Raw genomic sequence first — 19618 nt, forward strand, 5'->3', positions numbered from 1 at the left:
GTCTTTATGAATATCTAGTCATGCCTTTTGGCTTGATTAATGCACCGGCTACGTTCAATCGTTTGATGGAGAAAATTTTTAGACCATATCGTAAATTCACCGGAGTGTTCTTTGATGATATCATCATCTACTCCAAGTCTTTGGAGGAACATAAGCAACATCTCCAAGTGATTTTTCAAGCATTGAGGAAGAACAAGCTTTATCTCGACCAAAAGAAAAGCGAATTTCTTCAAGAGATTCAATACCTAGGTCATATTATCTCTAAAGATGGTATCCAAATGGATCCATCAAAGTTAGAGGTAATAAAAGCATGGCCTAACCCAAGAAATCTACATGAGCTAAGAAGCTTTGTTGGTATGTGCGCATACTATAGACGCTTCAAGCAAAATTCTCTCAAGTAGCAGGACCACTACACGACTTAACTAAGAAGAACGTTAAGTTTGTACGGACTGCTAAGGAGCAAAATGCTTTTGAAAATCTAAAAGAGAAACTTACTTCCCAACCAGTCCTCGTGCTTCCGGATCTCTCAAAGCCATTTAAGGTCCAATGTGATGCTTGTGGTGATTGCCTTGGAGCAATTTTGCTTCAAGAAGGACATGCCATAGCATATGAGAGCCGAAGGTTCAATGTTGATGAACGAGTCTTGGGCATTTATGAGAAAGAGCTTTTAGCTGTTCTACATGCCCTAGACACATGGAAGCACTACCTATTGGGGACTCCATTTATCCTACGAACCGACCACCAAAGTCTCAAGTATTTCATGACGCAAACCAAGCTTTCCGACAAACAAATGAGGTGGGCAAATTTTCTTTCGCAATTTAATTTCCATATTGCTCACATAGCTGGTAAGCACAATCAAGTTGCCGATGCACTTTCACGACGACCAAAAGTTAATGCGGTGTCTATAGCTACTCACAATGATCTATCCTCTATGATAGATGAGTATGCTACTGACCCTGACTTTAGAGACATAATGTCAGCCCTTGCTTTGGGGAAGAAAGAGGAACCATTCACCTTGCAGGATGGTTATCTTCTCCATGGCAATAGGCTATGTGTTACCCATTCCCTTCGTGAGAAAGTTATGTATGAATCCCATGCTTCTCCATATGCGGGACATAGAGGTATTCAACCTACTCTCCGAGGAGTAGAGACGTACTTCTATTGGCCTACCATGAAAGTGGACATACAAGAGTATGTATTAAAATGTGTAGTATGCCAAAAGACCAAGTATGATAGAGGGAAGCCACTTGGATTACTCCAGCCATTGCCTATTCCAAATTCACCATGGAAGAGTATATCCATGGATTTCATCTTTGGATTACCCAAGTCTATCCATGGGAATACAGGAATATGGACAATAGTCGACAGGTTTAGCAAGCAAGCACATTTTATTCCTGTCAAAAAGACTATTAAGGCACATCAAATGGCAACTCTCTTCATATCTCAGATTTTCAAGCTCCATGGATTACCCACATCCATCGTGTCAGATAGAGATCCTAGAATGACCAGTAATTTCTCGAAAGGTCTCTTTGAAAATTTAGGAACAAGATTGAATTTCTCTTCGGCCCACCACCCACAAACGGATGGCCAAAGTGAGATAGCCAATCTTACGATACTTGATCTACTCAAGACTTATGTTACCGAAGTAGATCAACGCTCACAATGAGAAAAGTACTTACCTCTTGTAAAGTATGTCTACAATAATACTGTACATACTTCAACGGGAAAAGCACCTTTTGAGATCATTGAGGGAAGACCTAAAAGTCCCTTGCTGCTCAAAGTACATGGCCAAAGTGAGATAGCCAATTTTACGATACTTGATCTACTCAAGACTTATGTTACCGAAGTAGATCAACGCTCACAATGAGAAAAGTACTTACCTCTTGTAAAGTATGTCTACAATAATACTGTACATACTTCAACGGGAAAAGCACCTTTTGAGATCATTGAGGGAAGACCTAAAAGTCCCTTGCTACTCAAAGTACATGGGAAGATCTTCGCCGCCGATGAGTATAGCCGTGACTTACAAGAATCTTTTCAAAAGATTAGGGAGGCTATATGCATCTCTCAACAAAGGCAAAAAGCTGCTGCTGATAAGCACAAAAGAGCCTTAATGTTCAAAGAAAATGATTGGGTCTTACTCAAGTTTCCTAAGGCTCGATTAAGGCAAATGACGGACAAAAATCCGACGGGCCATCAAAAGTATTAAGCTAAACTAGCAAAAAGATACTATGGTCCTTTCCAAATCTTGAAGCCCATCAATGAGACGTCTTATCAACTCAAGTTGCCCAACCATTGGCTCATACACAATGCCTTTCATGTAAGCCTACTTAAGCCCTACAAAGGAGAGCCACCAACTGAACCAATCATTGAAGACCCTCCCGAAGTTGAAGACCAAGAAGAGGTGCTACAACCCGAAGCTGTCCTTCGGCATGAAGACAAGGTAGTACGACATGGTAAGATTATCTGACGGTATCTTATTAATCTTCAAAAATTATCCTTTTGAAGATGCTAGATGGATGCAAGGAGTACAGCTTAAGGACAGTATGAACCTTGTCAATGCTTACAATGCTACATTAGAGTAAGAAAATGTACAAATTTCTTTTAAATGACTTATGTTTTTGTCTTATAAGACTAGTCCTCTTTTTAATTGTGCACAAATTTAACTAGTATGCATACTTAGAATCATGTTTGTGATGACGACGTCTCTCAAACACCAAGTAGAATTTGTCACTCTACTTAGGGAGAATGAAATGGCCTAAAGAGCAGACATGCTTGCGGCAGCTATGTCTCCCAAGCACCAAATGGATTAGTCATCCATCTTGGAAAGATGTCGTAGGGTAAAAAGGGATCCTCTACCCGCTAAGTAAGATTGACTAATGACTAAGGCTTTATCTCTTCTACCTCATAGTCGAGGACGACTATGATTTCAAGAGAAAGGTAATGTCATAAAATCTAATATCTAATCAACCCAAATGATTTTCTCATATTAAATTGATCACTTAATGTGGGAGAATAAACGGGAACAAGTGTTAAGATATAGATATGTGCTTATAGATCTATCTCAACACGGGGCCAATGGTAAAGGGGCCCAAATGAGAGATGGTCTATCAAAGAGCAAGGCTAACCAATGGAGCATAAGACCTTAGGGTTAGCTTCATTGAAGACCTCCAATAATGTGTGTAAAAGTCCTTTGACCTTAGGTAAGCTAGGGCTGAGCTTGAGGCGGGAACCCGGCCCAAGCTCGAGGTGCTTGTCGTGCTTGAGGTGCTTGTCGTGCTTGTCATGCTTGAGGTGCTTGATTAAGGTGCTTGAGGTGCTTGACCTGCTACATGCTTGAGGTGCTTGACTTGCTACTTGATTAAGGTGCTCCAGGTGCTTTGACATGCTTGCCTGAGATGCATGTGGGAACACCCCTAGTTCAAGTGCATTGTCATGCTTGATGACTAAGGTGCTTGAACACCAAAAGTCAAAAGTATCCCTACAAGAGGGGGGGCGAGCCCTTTTCCTAGGGGATAGAGAGAGAACACACACTCACACACACAAGGAAGGCCAAGCTTGAAGAGGCAGCAGGGACACATGTCAGGCCCCTAACTATGTTACCTTCATGAGATGCCTGAAGCCTATTGGTTGGCCACCCAAGGGGTCCAATAGTAATTTAGGAGATTTAATTAATCGATTTAGCATTTATCTAGCCCTCTCTCTCAAAGGGGAAAGGGGGACACTTGTCTCAAGGCTACCCCTACTGCTTGTAATGCCTCTTGCTTATGATTGGCTAGGCCTGGAGGGGTCCAATGAGCTTCAAGCATGAGCTACAAGGGGGGGTCGACCCAAGCAAGCTAGGGGGTTGCTTAGGGGGTATACTCACCCACACACACTCACAAACACTCTCATTGTGTGCTATGCAAAGTGCAAGAGCTCCCTCTCCAAGCAAGTAGAGGTTGAGAGCCTACAGCAACACTCTTGGCTATGGAGTGCAAATCCAACCAATAGCCATGCTTCAATGCTTAAGCTTGCCATCTCCTTCTTCTTCATTACTATGCTATTATGTATGCTAGCAACAAGAGTTATGATAAGTGAGGAACTAATTCTTTCTCCTACGAAATGTTTCTTCTTCCTCTTCCTTACCCTCATTCCCTGCTAGCTCTCTCCACCATAGTTGCCACAGAGTTTCGAAACGTTTCTTTTGAAACGAGTTTCAGAAGTTTCGAAACGGTTTCGTCTGAGAAAGAAACGCCAAAACAGAAGTTTCGTGCAAACTAAAGAAATGTACGTCATGTATGACCTTACAATTAGACATGAAAAAGAGGGAGAATAGGACTAACTTTCATCATTAGAAGCAAGACAGAAGCTACATTCATGACATTGAGGATTTCATGACCGAAACAAAGAACAAGAGGCTTCAAGGTTTACATGTAACATGAGCCTTAACTTTACCTTTGAAACGTCCAAACTCATACAGAAACGTTTCGTACGTTTCATGAGTGAAGAAACGCGTTTCTTGGCAACACTGCTCTCCACCTTCGAAGGTGTTTGAGGTCTTGGGACTGAGGCTTGGGATAGCTAAAGCTTTCTTCAAGTTTATGTTATGTTTGTGATGCATGAAGCTTTCCATCTTCATTGCATCACCTAGGTCACAAGGAACATAAAGACTGTATTGTAACAAGTCTCTCTTAATGGGAGAAATCATAATAATAATCCCTATTGGAGGGGGGACCGGCTCCACATAAATCTGGTCCTCAACTGTTGTCATGTTCTCTAAATTCTCTCTCTTGCAAAAGTATTGTTCATGCCAAGTTAACTAATTGCTATGATTATGTTGCTATCTTCAATTATGTTCACCCGTTATGCTCACAAAGTTATTTCTCAAAAGTTCTCTCATTAATTTCCGCTACTCTCAAGTTAAATAGGCCAATTCCATTACAGCGAAACTTGTAGAGGAGCAATAGTCGTCCGTTGGCTTGCTGAGCTAAAGTGTGCAGCTGCATTGTTGTGACTGCATCCTCAAGAGCCGATTGGCAAAATTCCAAAGGCGGGGAGCCGGAGCCGTTGATTGAAGGCAATAGAGTGAAAATCTCAGCTTTGCACGATCGAAGGTTGTAGGAGAGAGCACCCTAGTGAGGGAAGAGCATCCGTGAGCTCGGATTGAAGCAATTTGAAGCTATGCTCTCGATTCTCGTCGATTAAGGGGCTGATTTAGGCTTCTTTATCGCCTTCTAATCAGTGATTAATTACATAAGAGATCAAAAGATTGGAGTTCTCTGTAATTGTACTAAGATTGCTAAGCTCATGGTGGTGCCAATTAGCTTTGATACCAGTTGTTGGGGATGGTTGGTGTGTGTGTGTGTATGTGCATGCTCAAGGAGGTTTGTGTGTGTGTGCAGACATAGCTTACACACACACAGAGAGAGAGAGAGAGAGAGAGAGAGAGAGAGAGAGAGAGAGAGAGAGAGAGAGAGAGTATACTCGTGATTTTGACTCAAAAGGTATTATATTAAACTACACACCATAGCATAAAATATGTACAGAAGGCTTTATTTATAAGCTTGAAATAGATATCCGACTGGAGCTCCTCATCTTTTTGGCTTACACATAGCCATACTAGAAAACCTTACAACACATAGGCTAGATGCCATATAGTATACTATACAAGTGTAGAGGTGTTTCCCATGGTTACAGAAGGACATACCTATCCCAATAGGTACCCGCATCTCACCTTAAACAGGAGGGGATGTCATGTGCACATGGCTTTGTGTGCCACATGGTTTGTGTGCCACATGGACATGCTTCATCGACTTCTAGAGCCAATTCTGTACCTATTTCTAGATAGGACTGTCTAGAATTCTAGGAGGATCAGTACTTGCAATGTTGTAGAAGAAGAATCAACTGAGCTATGATACCACTGTGATAGACTTGGACACTCTAAATCGGGAATCTACCACAACACACGTGAGCAAACTGAAAAATTTGAACAAAACTGAAAGTGAGACGACACGGCACGGCGTAGTTCCGCGCCCAAAGAGATTGCCCTCAAATATTGGCGCCCCTTTCGGTATTTCTTTATTATTAATGCTTCACAAAGTACAATGTCCGAGGGTCCTCGTCTCAGCAATGCTCCCAAGCGTATTTGCCTAAGACTGAGGCCTTGGCCAACACTTTATTTATAGGCCCTTGGGCCTTCCAAAGAAGTGTACATCAAAAGCTTCAAGTCTAAAAGCATCTGGGTCCCAAAAGCTAGCGCTCGAGCAGCCAATGCAAATCGCAGAAATCCGTACAGGCGCCACGTCAGCAGCCAGTGCGATTTACGTAACGTCTGTACAACACTACCACGTCAGCACCTCCATGCGATTTGGGGGTTCCTGCTTTATTTTAAACTTCTAGTGTCCCTTTAGGCCCTGTTGGACAAGAGCCCATAACTTCAAAATCCTTGGTCTTTATTTTCAAGTCTCTCGACTAAGCTTTGCAAGTTGGTAGCACTTCTACATCTTTCCATAGGGCCCTGACCCCTCTCTGTTTGGAGTCTATCCTTTAGGTCATGCCACATCATCACTTTGTGACAATCAGCCCTAGCGTTTTTGCAAATCAGCCTCAGTGTTTTGCATCATCAACCCATTGGCGTTTTTGCTCATCATCGCGAGCCATCCGTGCGGGATCAGCCCTAGCAGCCAGCGTTTCCATTTTTCAGCCCATTCCCTCGCCGGAAGTGCGATGAAATTGCTAATGCTAATCCCCCTGCTGCAGCCCATTGAACCTCTTCTCGGCCATTCCCTCATCGTAACGAGTGCTCCCGTTGCTGTCCATTATCGGCTCCATCATCATCTCCGTTTTCAGCTCTTCATTCCTCTCACCTTGGGAGCACAAATCAGCCCGAGATCTTCTTCTTGGTGGCCATCAACAACCCCTCATCCAGATGGATCTAAAGGTGCATCAAATCAGCCCCGGAGGTGCTTTATTTTGAAGAGTTAACAATGCGACATTCCCCATTCGAGTCAGTAGAGTTTGCATTGAGGTATTGTATGTGCGTACATTCCATTTACGCAATCAAAAGCAAATACCACATTAGCAATGGTATGGGGGGTCCTTGAGAGGGTTCGTTGAGACCCCATCAGGTGTCATTCTCCTTCTCTTTCTCTCTCATTCTCTCTCTACAAAAAAATAAAAGGAACCATCATTTGTGCTAAGTAGTATACATTCAAGCAAGGAAAGAAGTAAAGACTTGTGGAAGTGTAAAGTCTAGATGTTCACTATTTCAATTTCGTTGCACCTGACACGCTCCAAATCACTTTTGGACACATCAAATCTACTTTGCAATCACCGTTAATGAACCCCAAAAAGCGCGATTTTTGGGTTGTAGGTGCACAAAAATGAGATTTTATGTTACGAGGTTGAAGAGTGTGGTTTGTAGATCCTATGCTATCAACCTCTTCGGTCAATCCTATTGTTTACAAATCTTTATCTACTCACTATGCCACAGAGAGTATTTTGCGAGGACATTGTTTTTTTTGTGGTAGAGCAGGTCATATTGTAATTGGGTGCACTAGGATAGAGTGTCTAGAGCAGAATCAGCAGACAATGTCTATGGAGAGACAAAGAGGTATCATAAAGTACTAGGTTGTGGTTGAGAGAGCTTGGAGGAGAGAAGAAGCAAAGAAGAGGAGGAGAATGCGTCAGAAGTAGATAGAGGCTCCTTTAATTACGTAGGTTTACAAAGTAGGGATCCTCCATGGGGTCCACCTCTTTAGGCTATTCTTCGACAGAGATACCACGTGCTTCACCTCTTTAGGCTATCCTTTGACAGAGATACCACGTGCTTCTTCCAAGTCCGGAGCCCGATGGGGTTTCGGGGGATTCTTTTGTTCTTTCATGCAGTTCAGACAAAGATGATGTTCCCCTTACCGTGCTCATGACACAGTACGAGGAGTGCTTGCTGCCTCTTGAATCACAGAATAATGTACATGCTAGAAGATTTGAGCGACTTTTTTGAAAACAAGAAATAGTCTTGGCCAATTCTTGTATATTTTATGGACATCTTGGGATCACACCTCTGTGGTGATCAGCTTTGTACATTTATCTTTAGAACGTGCCCTTGAGATGTTTATTTCAATAAGAAGATTTTTTCTTGTGTGTGTGTGTGTGTGTGTGTGTGTGTGTGTGTGTGTGTGAGAGAGAGAGAGAGAGAGAGAGAGAGAGAGAGAGATCATTGAACAGGTCCCACGAACTCATGCCACCGTGGAAAAGATTCCAATGCAAGGCTGGGCACGTGGACCTTCTCAGCCCTGCAAAGGTCATGCAACAGAGAAGAAGGTGCTGATACTTGGGGATGTTTCATGCCTTATGTCTTGCATTTTTGATATCTCTGTTGTGCATCTCAACCAAGTCTTTGCTGGATCATGTATGTAGAAAAATGCAACATCAACAGCAGCTGAAAGAGCACGGCAGCGCTATCTGCGACGAGAATATCGGCTCTCACTGGAAAAGGATGTAAGCATCTCCACTCAGCAGTTTTGATTCTAGGTGTCTGAATGCAGGTCTTCACGTCTTCATATCTGGTAGCATGTAGTATCCACGACTTGTGTTTGGTGTGTTGGTGCTAATGCCGACAATCGATGCATGTCAAACATGGGAAATTTCTCATGGAAGTCAAATGCACTTTTGTATGCAGAGGTACACGTTGTACAGATGAAAGGCCTTATATGGATGTGCTTCCACTAAAAATTTCGTTGTTGCTATTATTTTTTTCATTAACTGTTGATTGCGCTTGCAAAAGTGGATCAAAAGTAATGATTGAAAGTGTGCATCTATGATCTTCTTGTAAGAGCTTTCAACAAGAATGCTGCTGTCCAATAAAATTGCTCTGATGTTCCCAGATTTCAAGTTTGCAAAAGAAACTGCGGCAAGAAGTCGACACACACAAAGCTTTAGAAAGAGCCTTCAGGCGGACTCTGGGCGTTCTTCCACGATTCTCCCCCAGTCTTACTCCAAAGGTCCCCAAACTGGGCGGATGATTATTTTTCAGTTTGTTTTTTGAAAGTTCTGATAAACTTACTGTGTTAGAGCTAGGTAGCTGATTGGCAAATTGCACTAATGCAAGATAGGCTCGATATTTCTCCAGGTTCAGGAGCTTTTGGCGGAGGTAGCTGTACTGGAGGAGGAGGTTATAAACTTGGAAGAGTGCATTGTGGCATTGCGACAAGGATTATACAACGAGGCAGTTTTTCTCTCTTCTTCTAAGCAGCAGAAAGGGGCTTGCCATGATGTAGAGCCTATGATTGCCAAGGAGGGACCTTTTTATTCAAAGCCCTTGCCACAATTACAGCAGATTCCAAATGGCTGTAAGGCAAAAAGAAACTGTGTTATTGCAAAACTCCTTCCTCCTGTCCTTGAAAATAAAAGGGAAGAAGGCCCGGTAGAACAACAGGTTTCAGCAGATGCTGACTTAAATGTTCAGGAGAAACCTTGTAATGGGCAATGCAATAGCTGTGCTTCACAACAAAGCTGCACTACCCAGCCAACTTCGATGGAACCAGTGGCCACACCGAGGAGCATATTGCTATTTTCTGATTCCAACTCTGGAAATGAAAAGGCTGGCATAGAAAAGGAGAACGAACTGAAAGCTGGAATAACCAGAAAAATAGAGCCAAAGAGTGGAGAGTTCTTGGTACAATCCTTTAAATTTCTAAATTATTGTGGGTCCAAACATGACGTGAGGCAAAATTAATTCTCAATTGTCTGTGCAACAGGTTGAGACTACAAAGAAAGCCCTGGAAACTTTACCAAAGGTGTTCAGCTCACACATTGAAAGTGGAGACGTAATTGAACCAAACCTGCTCTCAGAGGAAATGGTGTTGTGCATGTCCAGCATATTTCTAAGACTCACAAAACAGTCAGCAGCTTTAGATTGGGAGACATCGTCTAACGTTTCTCACTCAACAATATCAAGCATGTGGAGTTTTACATCAAAAAATAGCGTCAGCTGTAATCCTTCCAGGGATGTAACTGGAGAGATTGAACTTATAGACCCATACAAAATCAGTGGGGAATCTGAAAGGAGAAATGTAGGGCCTTATCAGTATTATCAAGAAGTTATAAACAGCTCATTTGACTACAGCAAGATACCAAGAGCTGCAGCTTTATTGAAAAAGTTGATGTAAGCTTTATTGAAAAAGTTGACATAAGGTTATTTCAGTTTCTCTGAAATATTGGAGAGAATTTTTTCCCCTTGACCTTCTTTTTGTATACTTAAATGTCTAATAGTTGCGAATGTTATGCATATCTGGTGGCAGGAATCTGTTGGAGAGGCTGAGAACTGTGGATCTGAGGGGTCTTGCACACCAGCAGAAGCTGTCATTTTGGATCAATATTTACAATGTTTGCATGATGCATGTATGACGAGAGCGTGGTGTGTCTTTTTGGTGCTCAATGTCATTGTATCTAGCATGCTCCCTGATCACTAGTCTCCATGCAGGCATTCTTGGAGCATGGGATTCCAGATAGCCCTCACAAGGTTGTTGCTCTGATGGGCAAGGTCAGCAATCTCCACCTTCCATGCAAAGCCTGAAGGTTGGAGCAGTTTTTAATTGTTCTCAAAATTGCTTTGTTGTCCTGAGTGCATGTAGGCAGTCATCAATGTTGGAGGCCACCATCTAAGTGCTCTGGCTATAGAACACTTTATATTAAGGCTACCTTGTGACTTTGGAAATGTAAGTTTCTTCATCTTCACTTGGGTTAACTTCGCTCAGCCATTGGTCTGATGTGTTGTGTCAAATCTTCCCAGGCCCAAGTGAAGAGCAAAGAGAGAACAATGGAGGGATTAATGCGGAGCACATATGGGTTGGATTGGCCAGAGCCTTTAGTGAGCTTTGCTCTTTGCTGTGGCAGCTGGTCATCACCTGCTGTAAGTTGCAGACTCGTTTTTGGTGGTGTTATGCATGGTTTTAGAAGCAAGTGCTCATGATTTTTTCAACTGGACAGACATGGTGTAAAGCCTCTTGCACACGACTACGTTTTAATTTAAAGGTTATTGAATCACATTTTAAAGTGTAAATGTGGTTGTAGCTTCGAGTTTATACACCTCAAGAGGTGGAAAATGAGCTGGAGATTGCAAAAAATGAGTACCTGCAGGCAGCTGTTTGGGTGACACCATCCAAAATCGTCATACCAAAGATGTTAGAATGGTACATGAGGGACTTCGCCAAGGATGCAGAATCGTTGATTGATTGGGTTTCTGAGCAGCTCCCAAGTGCAATAGGCAAGTCTCTCCAAAACTGTCTTGCTGGTAGACACGTCTCAGAGGTAACGGAGGTGATGCCATATGATTTCAGTTTCAGATACCTTTTTGCAGTGCAATCATTGTAGCCATACTAACCATAATCAAAACACATGCAACAAAGTGCTAACAAAAAACAATTCAATGACCCTCCCAGTCATCGTTGGGAAATACCACAAAGCCTCATCTCTCTCTCCTATTCACTTCTATATAAAATATCATCAAACAAGTGTGCTTGTTTTTCTGTCTATACCCATGAAATTTATCACTTGTATACGTGAAGATGCTGTGTTTCGGGTTTATGTACACAATATATGGTTGGCATGTGGTCACACGCCTTCAATAAAATTCTACTTGTACCATATCCACCACAAACATTCATGGTTTTGTATACGATGCTTATGCTGCAACATTCACGATGCTTATTCTGGGTGAATAATGTCTTCCTTAAAAGACTGTCATTTATGGAGTAAAAACAGCTTGAGCCTCATTGAGGGCCGTGGTTTGATATGAAGTTGAGCGAGGATGCTTTGGAGATAAAATATTGGTTACGCTCTCGCTTCAACCGGGCTTGCTTACAACCAAGTGTTAAAGTGGAGTGCCTCAGTAGAACCGAGCTTTCTGCAATGTCCTTTTGTGCAAGAAAAACAACAGCTACACAGATTTAAGAAGGGTGTTTTGGGTGGTTTGCTAAAGCTGCATTCAGAGAGTAACTTTGTTGAATGCTAAGTAGATCACACAGATAAGAAATACTGCTTTGGGCTGTTATTGAATGTTGCATTCAGAGGGTAAGTAGGGCATACTTCTAATGATGAAGACATACCTCATCTCATAGTATGATGGGATCCAACTCTATGAATCTCAAATTTCAGTCACTATCTTCATCAGTTGCCTTCTGTAATTACAGTATGCACAACGGTTAGCAATATTGGCGTGTCAAAAAACATACAGACAAGTGCAATCTCTCTCTCTCTCTCTCTCTCTCTCTCTCTCTCTCCCCCCCCCCCCCCCCCCCCCCCCCCCCCTTGCCATGTACAGCATACCTCAGCTCCCAGCCCTCATGCTGGCATCCCACTGCAGGAGGAAATTTTTTAGGAAATTTAGAATTGCAGGAGGGACTACAGTGGAAAATTTATGGGAAATCCAAAATTGCAGTAACATTTTAGAGTGCAGAAGCATTTCAGAATTGCGGGAAGCAATTCTGAAATACTGAGAATTGCAGAGATTGTGCTTTAGGTGGAATAGACATGTATGCTTGATGTGGGAACACCTATGCGCAAGAAACATGTATGCATAATGTGGAAACACCAATTTTCATAGTCTCTCTCTCTCTCTCTAACTTTCTCCCTCTCCCTCTCCTTTTGCGGTTCTCCAACATGAAGAAGTAAAATGGCAAGGACAATCCTTTGGAGGAAGCAATTCAAAAATGCAAAGAAGAAATGTGCAAGAACATGAACAAGATTAACCGCAGGACACAAATATGGATACTCAATGAACGTGAGTTGGCCTAAACACGTTTGAGGATCACGTGGCGGTCTGAGAGGAGGAGATCGTATTACTTAAGAAGGAGCTTGCAGAGTTGCAATCGCGTAACACACTTGGAGAGGGAGAGCTTCAACCCTCAATAGTTGAAGAACTCAACTCGATTAAAGAACAAGTACGGGCCATCAAAGAAGGCGAGGAGCAGCACAAAGAAATGATGACGTCGTGGGTGCATGTTATTACAAAGACCCGACAAAAAGTGGGCAAGCAAGCGTGTGCGTGCCTTGCTCGTGACGATTTGTGGCCTCAAAGACCGATATAATGTTGATGAAGAGGTAAAAGAACTCATGACTATGGTGTGGGTTAATGAGCCGATGCATAAGAGGGCTTGAAGAGTGGGCAATAAGAAAAGTGGAAGCAAGGGGGAACCTCAAAGGAAAGGGAACTTATCCTTTGTTTCCCTTCCATGAAAGTGAAGAAAAGTCTTTTCGAAGTAGAGACTAACTCTTAAGAAGATGTGCATCTTTCTTGGAGATGACCTCATGTGTCTCGCATATTGGTCATATGTAGGAGGTAATGCCGGATATTAGAGCGGCAAGGGAAAAAGTTAAGATTGCTTTTTACCAAGATGGAAGGGTGGTAATATTAGCGACGTTCCACATCACGGTGCGAGACCTATGGGACCACACTAAAAGATGGCAACATGGAATTGTAATGGGTCACTTCAACTTAAAGTAGGGGCATTTGATGATAGATTTACGTAGAGAGACATCTTCTTTCACTCAGAGACACACCAAGCACGAGGACAACCTGTGCCACGTGTGACTGGATATAGGTGGGAGACAACTTGTCGAGCATAGACGAGATCAAAACATAGGGACAGAGGGTCAGGAGGAGTGGACTATGTCGTGGCACAACTGAGCTTCATTTCCTGCATTCAGTATTGCACAGGAGTACCCAGACAAGTGGGTGTAGTAGTGGATCATGCTCTCTTGACACGTTCAGTCTCCTTCCAGTACAATACAACTCAGGTGTCAAGACGGAGGACACATACCCTCTATACATTACATTTACACGAGAGACTGACTCTGGCTATATAGAGGAGATCTATGGTTGCCCATGTGCAATAGCCAGCCAGGACTCTCAACAGAGATCACCATTTTACTGACTGGGACGTTGCATGATGTAGCTTTTTGTAGGTCTACTCAATCATCTCTTGTGTGAGGGTCCTACTTGAGACTTAGAGGCTGTCTACTATTGTGCCTATCTTTTGAAGCTTGGAAACTACATACTATTATGATGGACACACACTAGCACAGTTGTATGTATCTATCCTTGAGTAGCAGTCGAGCGGATGGGCAAAGAATGAGGGCATATGGGCAATGGGGCAAGCTGGTTTTAGGAGAGGCTTCTCCACTATATTTTGACACTCAGAGCCATCATTGAGGAGGGTAGAGCACATGGGAGATGGATTTACTGTAGCTTTGTGGATTTTCGCAAAGCACTTGACATGGTGCCCACAACTAGATTGATGCACATACTACAGGAGATGAGAGTGCCCAAGTAGTTGATTTGGGGGATCATGGCTCTCTACAGATCAGTGATGGGATATGTGCGCACCCCAGAGGGGATATATGATTTAGTTCACTTCGCTATTGGAGTGAAACAAGGTTGTCCATTGGCCCCTACTCTATTTGTTATGTATATAGATAAGGTTTTTGATTACATTGAAAGAGAGGGTGACAAAGGTGCCCACCTAGCAGGGACATGGATTCCATTGTTGCTATATGCTGATGATATTGTGTTGATCTCTGATTCAATGGAGGGCATGTGGTGACATTTGGATGCATTACATAGCTTTGCGGAGGATAGTGGATTGTCTGTAAACCTGGGTAAAATTAAGGTTATGGTGTTTAACACCACACTACAGTGGGTTAGGAGATCAACATATGTTTCACTTATGGTCAGGAGATTGTGGAGTACACATATGCATATACTTATCTTGGGGTAGTCTTCACTGGGCCAAAGTCTTCTTTGATGGGAGCGGCAGAGACGAGACTGACCAGAGCATATGCGGCCTTGGGAGGATTGGAGAGGGTGTCTTTGTAGGTTTAGTTCCAGGAACCCCGAACAAAGCTCTGGCTCTTTGATACATTGGTAGCTTTAGCTATGCTCTATGGGATTCAGGTTTGGGAACCCTCTGTAGGTCAGGATGGATGGAGAGGGATGGAGAGGCCCTTGGTATCTATGATCTCTCGGTTGATTGGAGCCAAGGCCTCCGTACACACAAGATAATTAGAGTGGAGTTGGCAGTCCCTTTTGGAGATAGAGGTGAAAGGTTTACGGTGGATAGAAATGAAAATAATCCATATGAGAAAAGAGAGCTCTATTACATTCCTTCAGAGCAAAGAAACTATAAGTGTGCTCTTATATAGGAGTGGAGAGAGAATCTTTGTGATACATAATCATTGATGTCACCGAGGGAGATGTTTCATCAAGAAACTCAAGAGATTCTCTGACATCTTGTAGTCTCCAATTTGTTGTTACTATAAGGCTTCTATGCTTAGTAGTGTATGGATGGACTATGACCTTTAGTTCAAACTCTGGACAAATTTTCTTAGAGTCAAGAGGAACCCAACTACCTAACTTGCTTCTCCGTCTCCTTTAGGCATAGCCCAAAACTAATGACTGATGACCTAGTTGGTATGAGATAGACATAGAGTTTCGGCTTACTCTACAAGTGATATTATCGCCAATATGGAAAGTTTCTTTGGTACCCTATCCTTCTCCATGTACAATATCCAGTTTAGTCATAGAAAGTCTTCTATTAAGCCACATCGTCTTTGGTCCTCTGCAAATCCATTGTTTTGAAACATGCCACAAAGACATGTATAGGCAAGGACCATTGAACTTTAGTCCTTCTTGAAATCCTACCCGGAGACATAGTTTTAAGGATGTCTGTTTTATCTTGGATTTGAAGCTTGATATAGTACATGCATTTAGAGCTTCCCAATCAAGTGATCTTATGGTGGGAACATGCAACTGATGTAGTTCTCCATATACACCTTCTCTTGATGGAACCCTGCATTTTGAAAATTAGATAAACAAATCCATTGTTTTGTAAATAGAGGTGGCTTGTAAGCATATATAACATCTGCAATCCCCTTATGCATTGCTTTGAATGTCCCACTTAGGCTCTCCATGGGCTGCCACTCCACAAGTATTGTGAAGGTTGTGAAGGAAAGATATCTGAAACAGGAAAGATATCTGAAATGGAATAAAAAAATGAGAAAGAACAATGGGAGAATGTTAAATTTATTGTATCATATAGATACGATTTTGTATTCCTTACAGTAAGAATGGAGTGTGGGATGTTCATCCAAGTTTAACACCATATCCTTGGCCATGTACACATGTTGAACTTTAGCTAGCTAGCCATTATCGATCCCTTTGAAGACAAGAACACAATCTTTCCAATGGTTTTTTATTTTATCTTGCTTGGTTCTCTTCACCTTGTGTACACCTTTGCATGAAATAGAAAAAACATTGTTACCTAGTCATTCACATGAAAAGGCATGGGTTGACAAAGATCATCCTGTCTAACGTTATGAAGTCATAAGAAGTTATGTTATGAGACGGGCAACGTGTAGAAGACGCCATGGAAACTCAGAGAAGAAAAATGAAAACATAGTGACAAAAAGAAGTAAAGCTCTCACAAAATGGAAGGAAGGTGAAAAAAGTAGACATTTGCAAAAAGTAGATGATTTGTCATTAATGAACTTTTTTTTAGAGCCTTCAAGCAAAAATTTCGTATCTTTTGACCATGATTTTGTGAAATATAAAATAGAACAAAAGGTCAGACTTCAGTACTTTGAGTTGCAAATTTAATGGGATTAATTCATATGTGTAGTCTAGGGGCAAGTGTAGAGGGTGTTCCCATGTGTGGGGCTATGCTTTGTCCATGGTGTGAGGATGGCTCACATTCCCAACAATCCTCCCCTATGTGAGACAGATGAGCACCATAAGTGTGATGCCATTTCCTTAGGGTCCGTGTCTCCCACAGGAATGAATTATGGCTACAAAAGTATGTCCTCCCCTAGAGATTGTCAACTAGGGTATAGACAGGCTCCTCCCCTTGAGAGTCATATGTAACAAGAATGTAGGACAAAACACCTCCCCTAGAGAATAGTGGTCAACTAGGGGTTAGGTCAAAATAAAAAAAATGGTGCTTTCACATATGTGTCTTCCATGTTGGAGTGTCAAAAGATAACATTGCTGTTGCTAGGTCTTCTATCTGAAGCTGGGAAAGTTGTTCCAAGGGCGCCCACTGCATATTTTGGCAATGGTAGGCCATGATTGCCTCATCCAAATCATTCTTCCGCACTTCTTCGTCAAAGTTTTGTGGTGCTTCGTTCAAAATTATGGAGTGTTCTTCTTCTCTTTTTGGTGTAGTAGATACAGTGCAAAAGCTCAAATAAATGCTTGATCCAATTCGGGGGGGGGGGGGGGGGGGGGGGGGGGGGGGGGGGGTCTTACCAAGACGGCAATGTCTATCCCAATGATACGAAAGGTTGCAAATGCAAGAAATGCAGTGCTAAAATAACTAATGCAAGGTGTAGCCAAACGAATAGATTGAGAGGTTGATGTGCACGCTCTGTAGAAGCTGTGAGGACAATCTCTTCTTTGTATCCTATTGCTCTTGGAATTGTACCTTTGATGGGGTTGGCTTAGAATCCTTTGTTGGCAAAGGGAATATGTGCAGCAATGGCCACCGATGTAGGCTATGAGGGCATTACGGTGAGAAGCCTCCCTTGTTTGAGCTTCGGCTCACTGCAGGGGTGAAAGCTCCTTACAAAAGGGTGTGATTTTAGGAGCTTGACGTGAGAAGACACCCTGGCGGCGAGGACTGGAGACGATAGTGGTGCGGGCTCAATGACGAGCTGTGAAGATAGTTGTGCACTCCAGAAGATGGCGGGGGGAGCTTTTGCAGGAGTTCCCGGGTAATATGGTGATTTGCTGATGATGAGCTGGGCAAAGCAAGTGGAGGCTGAAGTAGAGGGTAGCGCGAAAGGTACATGATGCTCATTGCTGAGGAGAAGGGTTTGTAGAAGATGCTGGTAGAGAGAACATCTCCTACATCTTAGGAGTTGGCCATGTCACTTTGACCAAAAAAACCTTAGAGGGTCTCCACACGGTGGGTTTCATAACCCACACTCTCCATAAAAACGTGTAAGGAGAGAATAAAGGAGGAGAGCGTTCCACAAATTTTTGCAAAAGTTTGGAAAGTATAGGCATTTCTAGAGTTTAAATTAGAAACTTAAGTATCCCTACCTACTTATAGGCTGTGTGAGAAAGCGCTATTCAAATTTTTTGATGAGTTAACAAAGTCACCTTGCGAAAGCCCTGTTACTCCTCCAATCTTGGCCGAGTGATGCTTCCCTTGACAGATGTTGGTATGCCTTCAAGTGGCCGACTCTTCCAAACTCAAACCTCCTCCTTGATTGAATTTTTATCAAGATGACTTCCAGTATTAGCTTGATCTCCACATGCTCATTATGATCTTGATGATAAAGCTCTAAATGAATGCAAGGCTAAATGAGATAATCCAATGCCCTATTAGGATCTAATGCTAGGTTAAAAACGACATTAACCTAATCAAGCTCTGATACCACATGAAAGGTTTGGGTGGATAGAAAAGATAACTCTATTGCATTACTTTAGAGCAAAGAAACTACAAGTGTGCTCTTATATAGGAGTGGAGAGAGCAACTTTGTAATTACATAATCAGTGATGTCATCGAGGGAGCCCATTTGATCATGTGTGTAGGCTAGGGACAAGTGTAGAGGGTGTTACCATGTGTGGGGCTAGGCTTTGTCCATGGTGTGAGGATGGATCACATTCCCAACAAGAGGCGTTTATTAGATCAATTTTCTTTATGCACAACTTATGGGATACTACCAGAGAGAGATATGCCAGATTGGCCCTTGAGTCCTCCAGACAGTTAGCTATACGAGGGGACACATCATGCTCATATGCATAGATGTCATCATTGTTCCAGATACATGGCTTCAACATGGACAAATTACCTCCCTTCCAGTACTCCCTTGATGCACCATCACTGTCTCTTACACGTTACGGTGTGCCGTTGGTCAGATACAAACATTCTCACACCAACTTGAGATTGAGAGTGGTAGGTTCAGAGGAATACCAACAACCAGCAGGATATGCCACCTATGCCATACACATCCGAAAATAGAGATGCATTATATATGTCAGTTCACAGTGTATTACAAGATACAGGGTCGCTTCAATGTCTGTTTAGAGAAGGCTTCTTCCGAGTCATGAGCTATCAGGACTAGAGATGTCTTGGACTATATATCTACTTGAGTTACATAGACACAAAGAAAGTTTACTGAGGAGATCTTGAGAGAGACAATCCCAGAGATAGATTACTAATTTCTTCACACCAGACACCGGACATATAGAGGAGCATCCACCACTGCAAAGCTCATCTCATACTCACACCCGGGGTACTCTCATTGACCGAGCATTGGAGCTAGGGACATCGAGACACTCACGACTAAGGAGAGGAGCTTCACAGTATCGACGGAGAGTACAACAGAGGATTCAAGCCATATTGGCTCAGCATCCAAAGTGCATATGAGGATGGATTCACCACCCATTATATCACCCTCTTATTTTGGGCACGCACATATACCCCACACGGGTCCAGCTAGTAGTTTGAGATTCATCTTAGTATCTCTAGCACTTTGAGATTCATCGTAGTATCTCTTTTATGTACCTCTTTTGTTGTACCCAGACATGGTATCATATTTACTAGTTTGTAACGGATTGGTCTCATAGGTCATT

The 19618-nt window shown here is 42.5% G+C and overlaps 1 protein-coding gene across 5 annotated transcripts in view; it reads left to right on the top strand.

Annotated features, from left to right (window-relative positions):
• Positions 1–11705, top strand: part of LOC147445267 (uncharacterized) — a 30715-nt gene extending 19010 nt beyond the window's left edge. For all 5 annotated transcript variants that reach the window (XM_086524823.1, XM_086524824.1, XM_086524825.1 and 2 more), the window contains 10 exons: positions 8209–8304; positions 8401–8481; positions 8868–8984; positions 9113–9658; positions 9741–10147; positions 10284–10383; positions 10466–10525; positions 10617–10700; positions 10775–10894; positions 11056–11705. In XM_086524823.1, the coding sequence (XP_086380949.1) occupies positions 8245–8304; positions 8401–8481; positions 8868–8984; positions 9113–9658; positions 9741–10147; positions 10284–10383; positions 10466–10525; positions 10617–10700; positions 10775–10894; positions 11056–11355 (1875 nt within the window). In that variant the 5' untranslated portion in view covers positions 8209–8244 and the 3' untranslated portion in view covers positions 11356–11705. The remainder of the gene's footprint in view (positions 1–8208; positions 8305–8400; positions 8482–8867; positions 8985–9112; positions 9659–9740; positions 10148–10283; positions 10384–10465; positions 10526–10616; positions 10701–10774; positions 10895–11055) is intronic.
• The last annotated feature ends 7913 nt before the right edge of the window (positions 11706–19618 follow it).

The sequence above is a fragment of the Adiantum capillus-veneris genome, chromosome 12, assembly GCF_014529385.1.
Source record: "Adiantum capillus-veneris isolate H3 chromosome 12, ASM1452938v2, whole genome shotgun sequence".
Taxonomy (NCBI): domain Eukaryota; kingdom Viridiplantae; phylum Streptophyta; class Polypodiopsida; order Polypodiales; family Pteridaceae; genus Adiantum; species Adiantum capillus-veneris.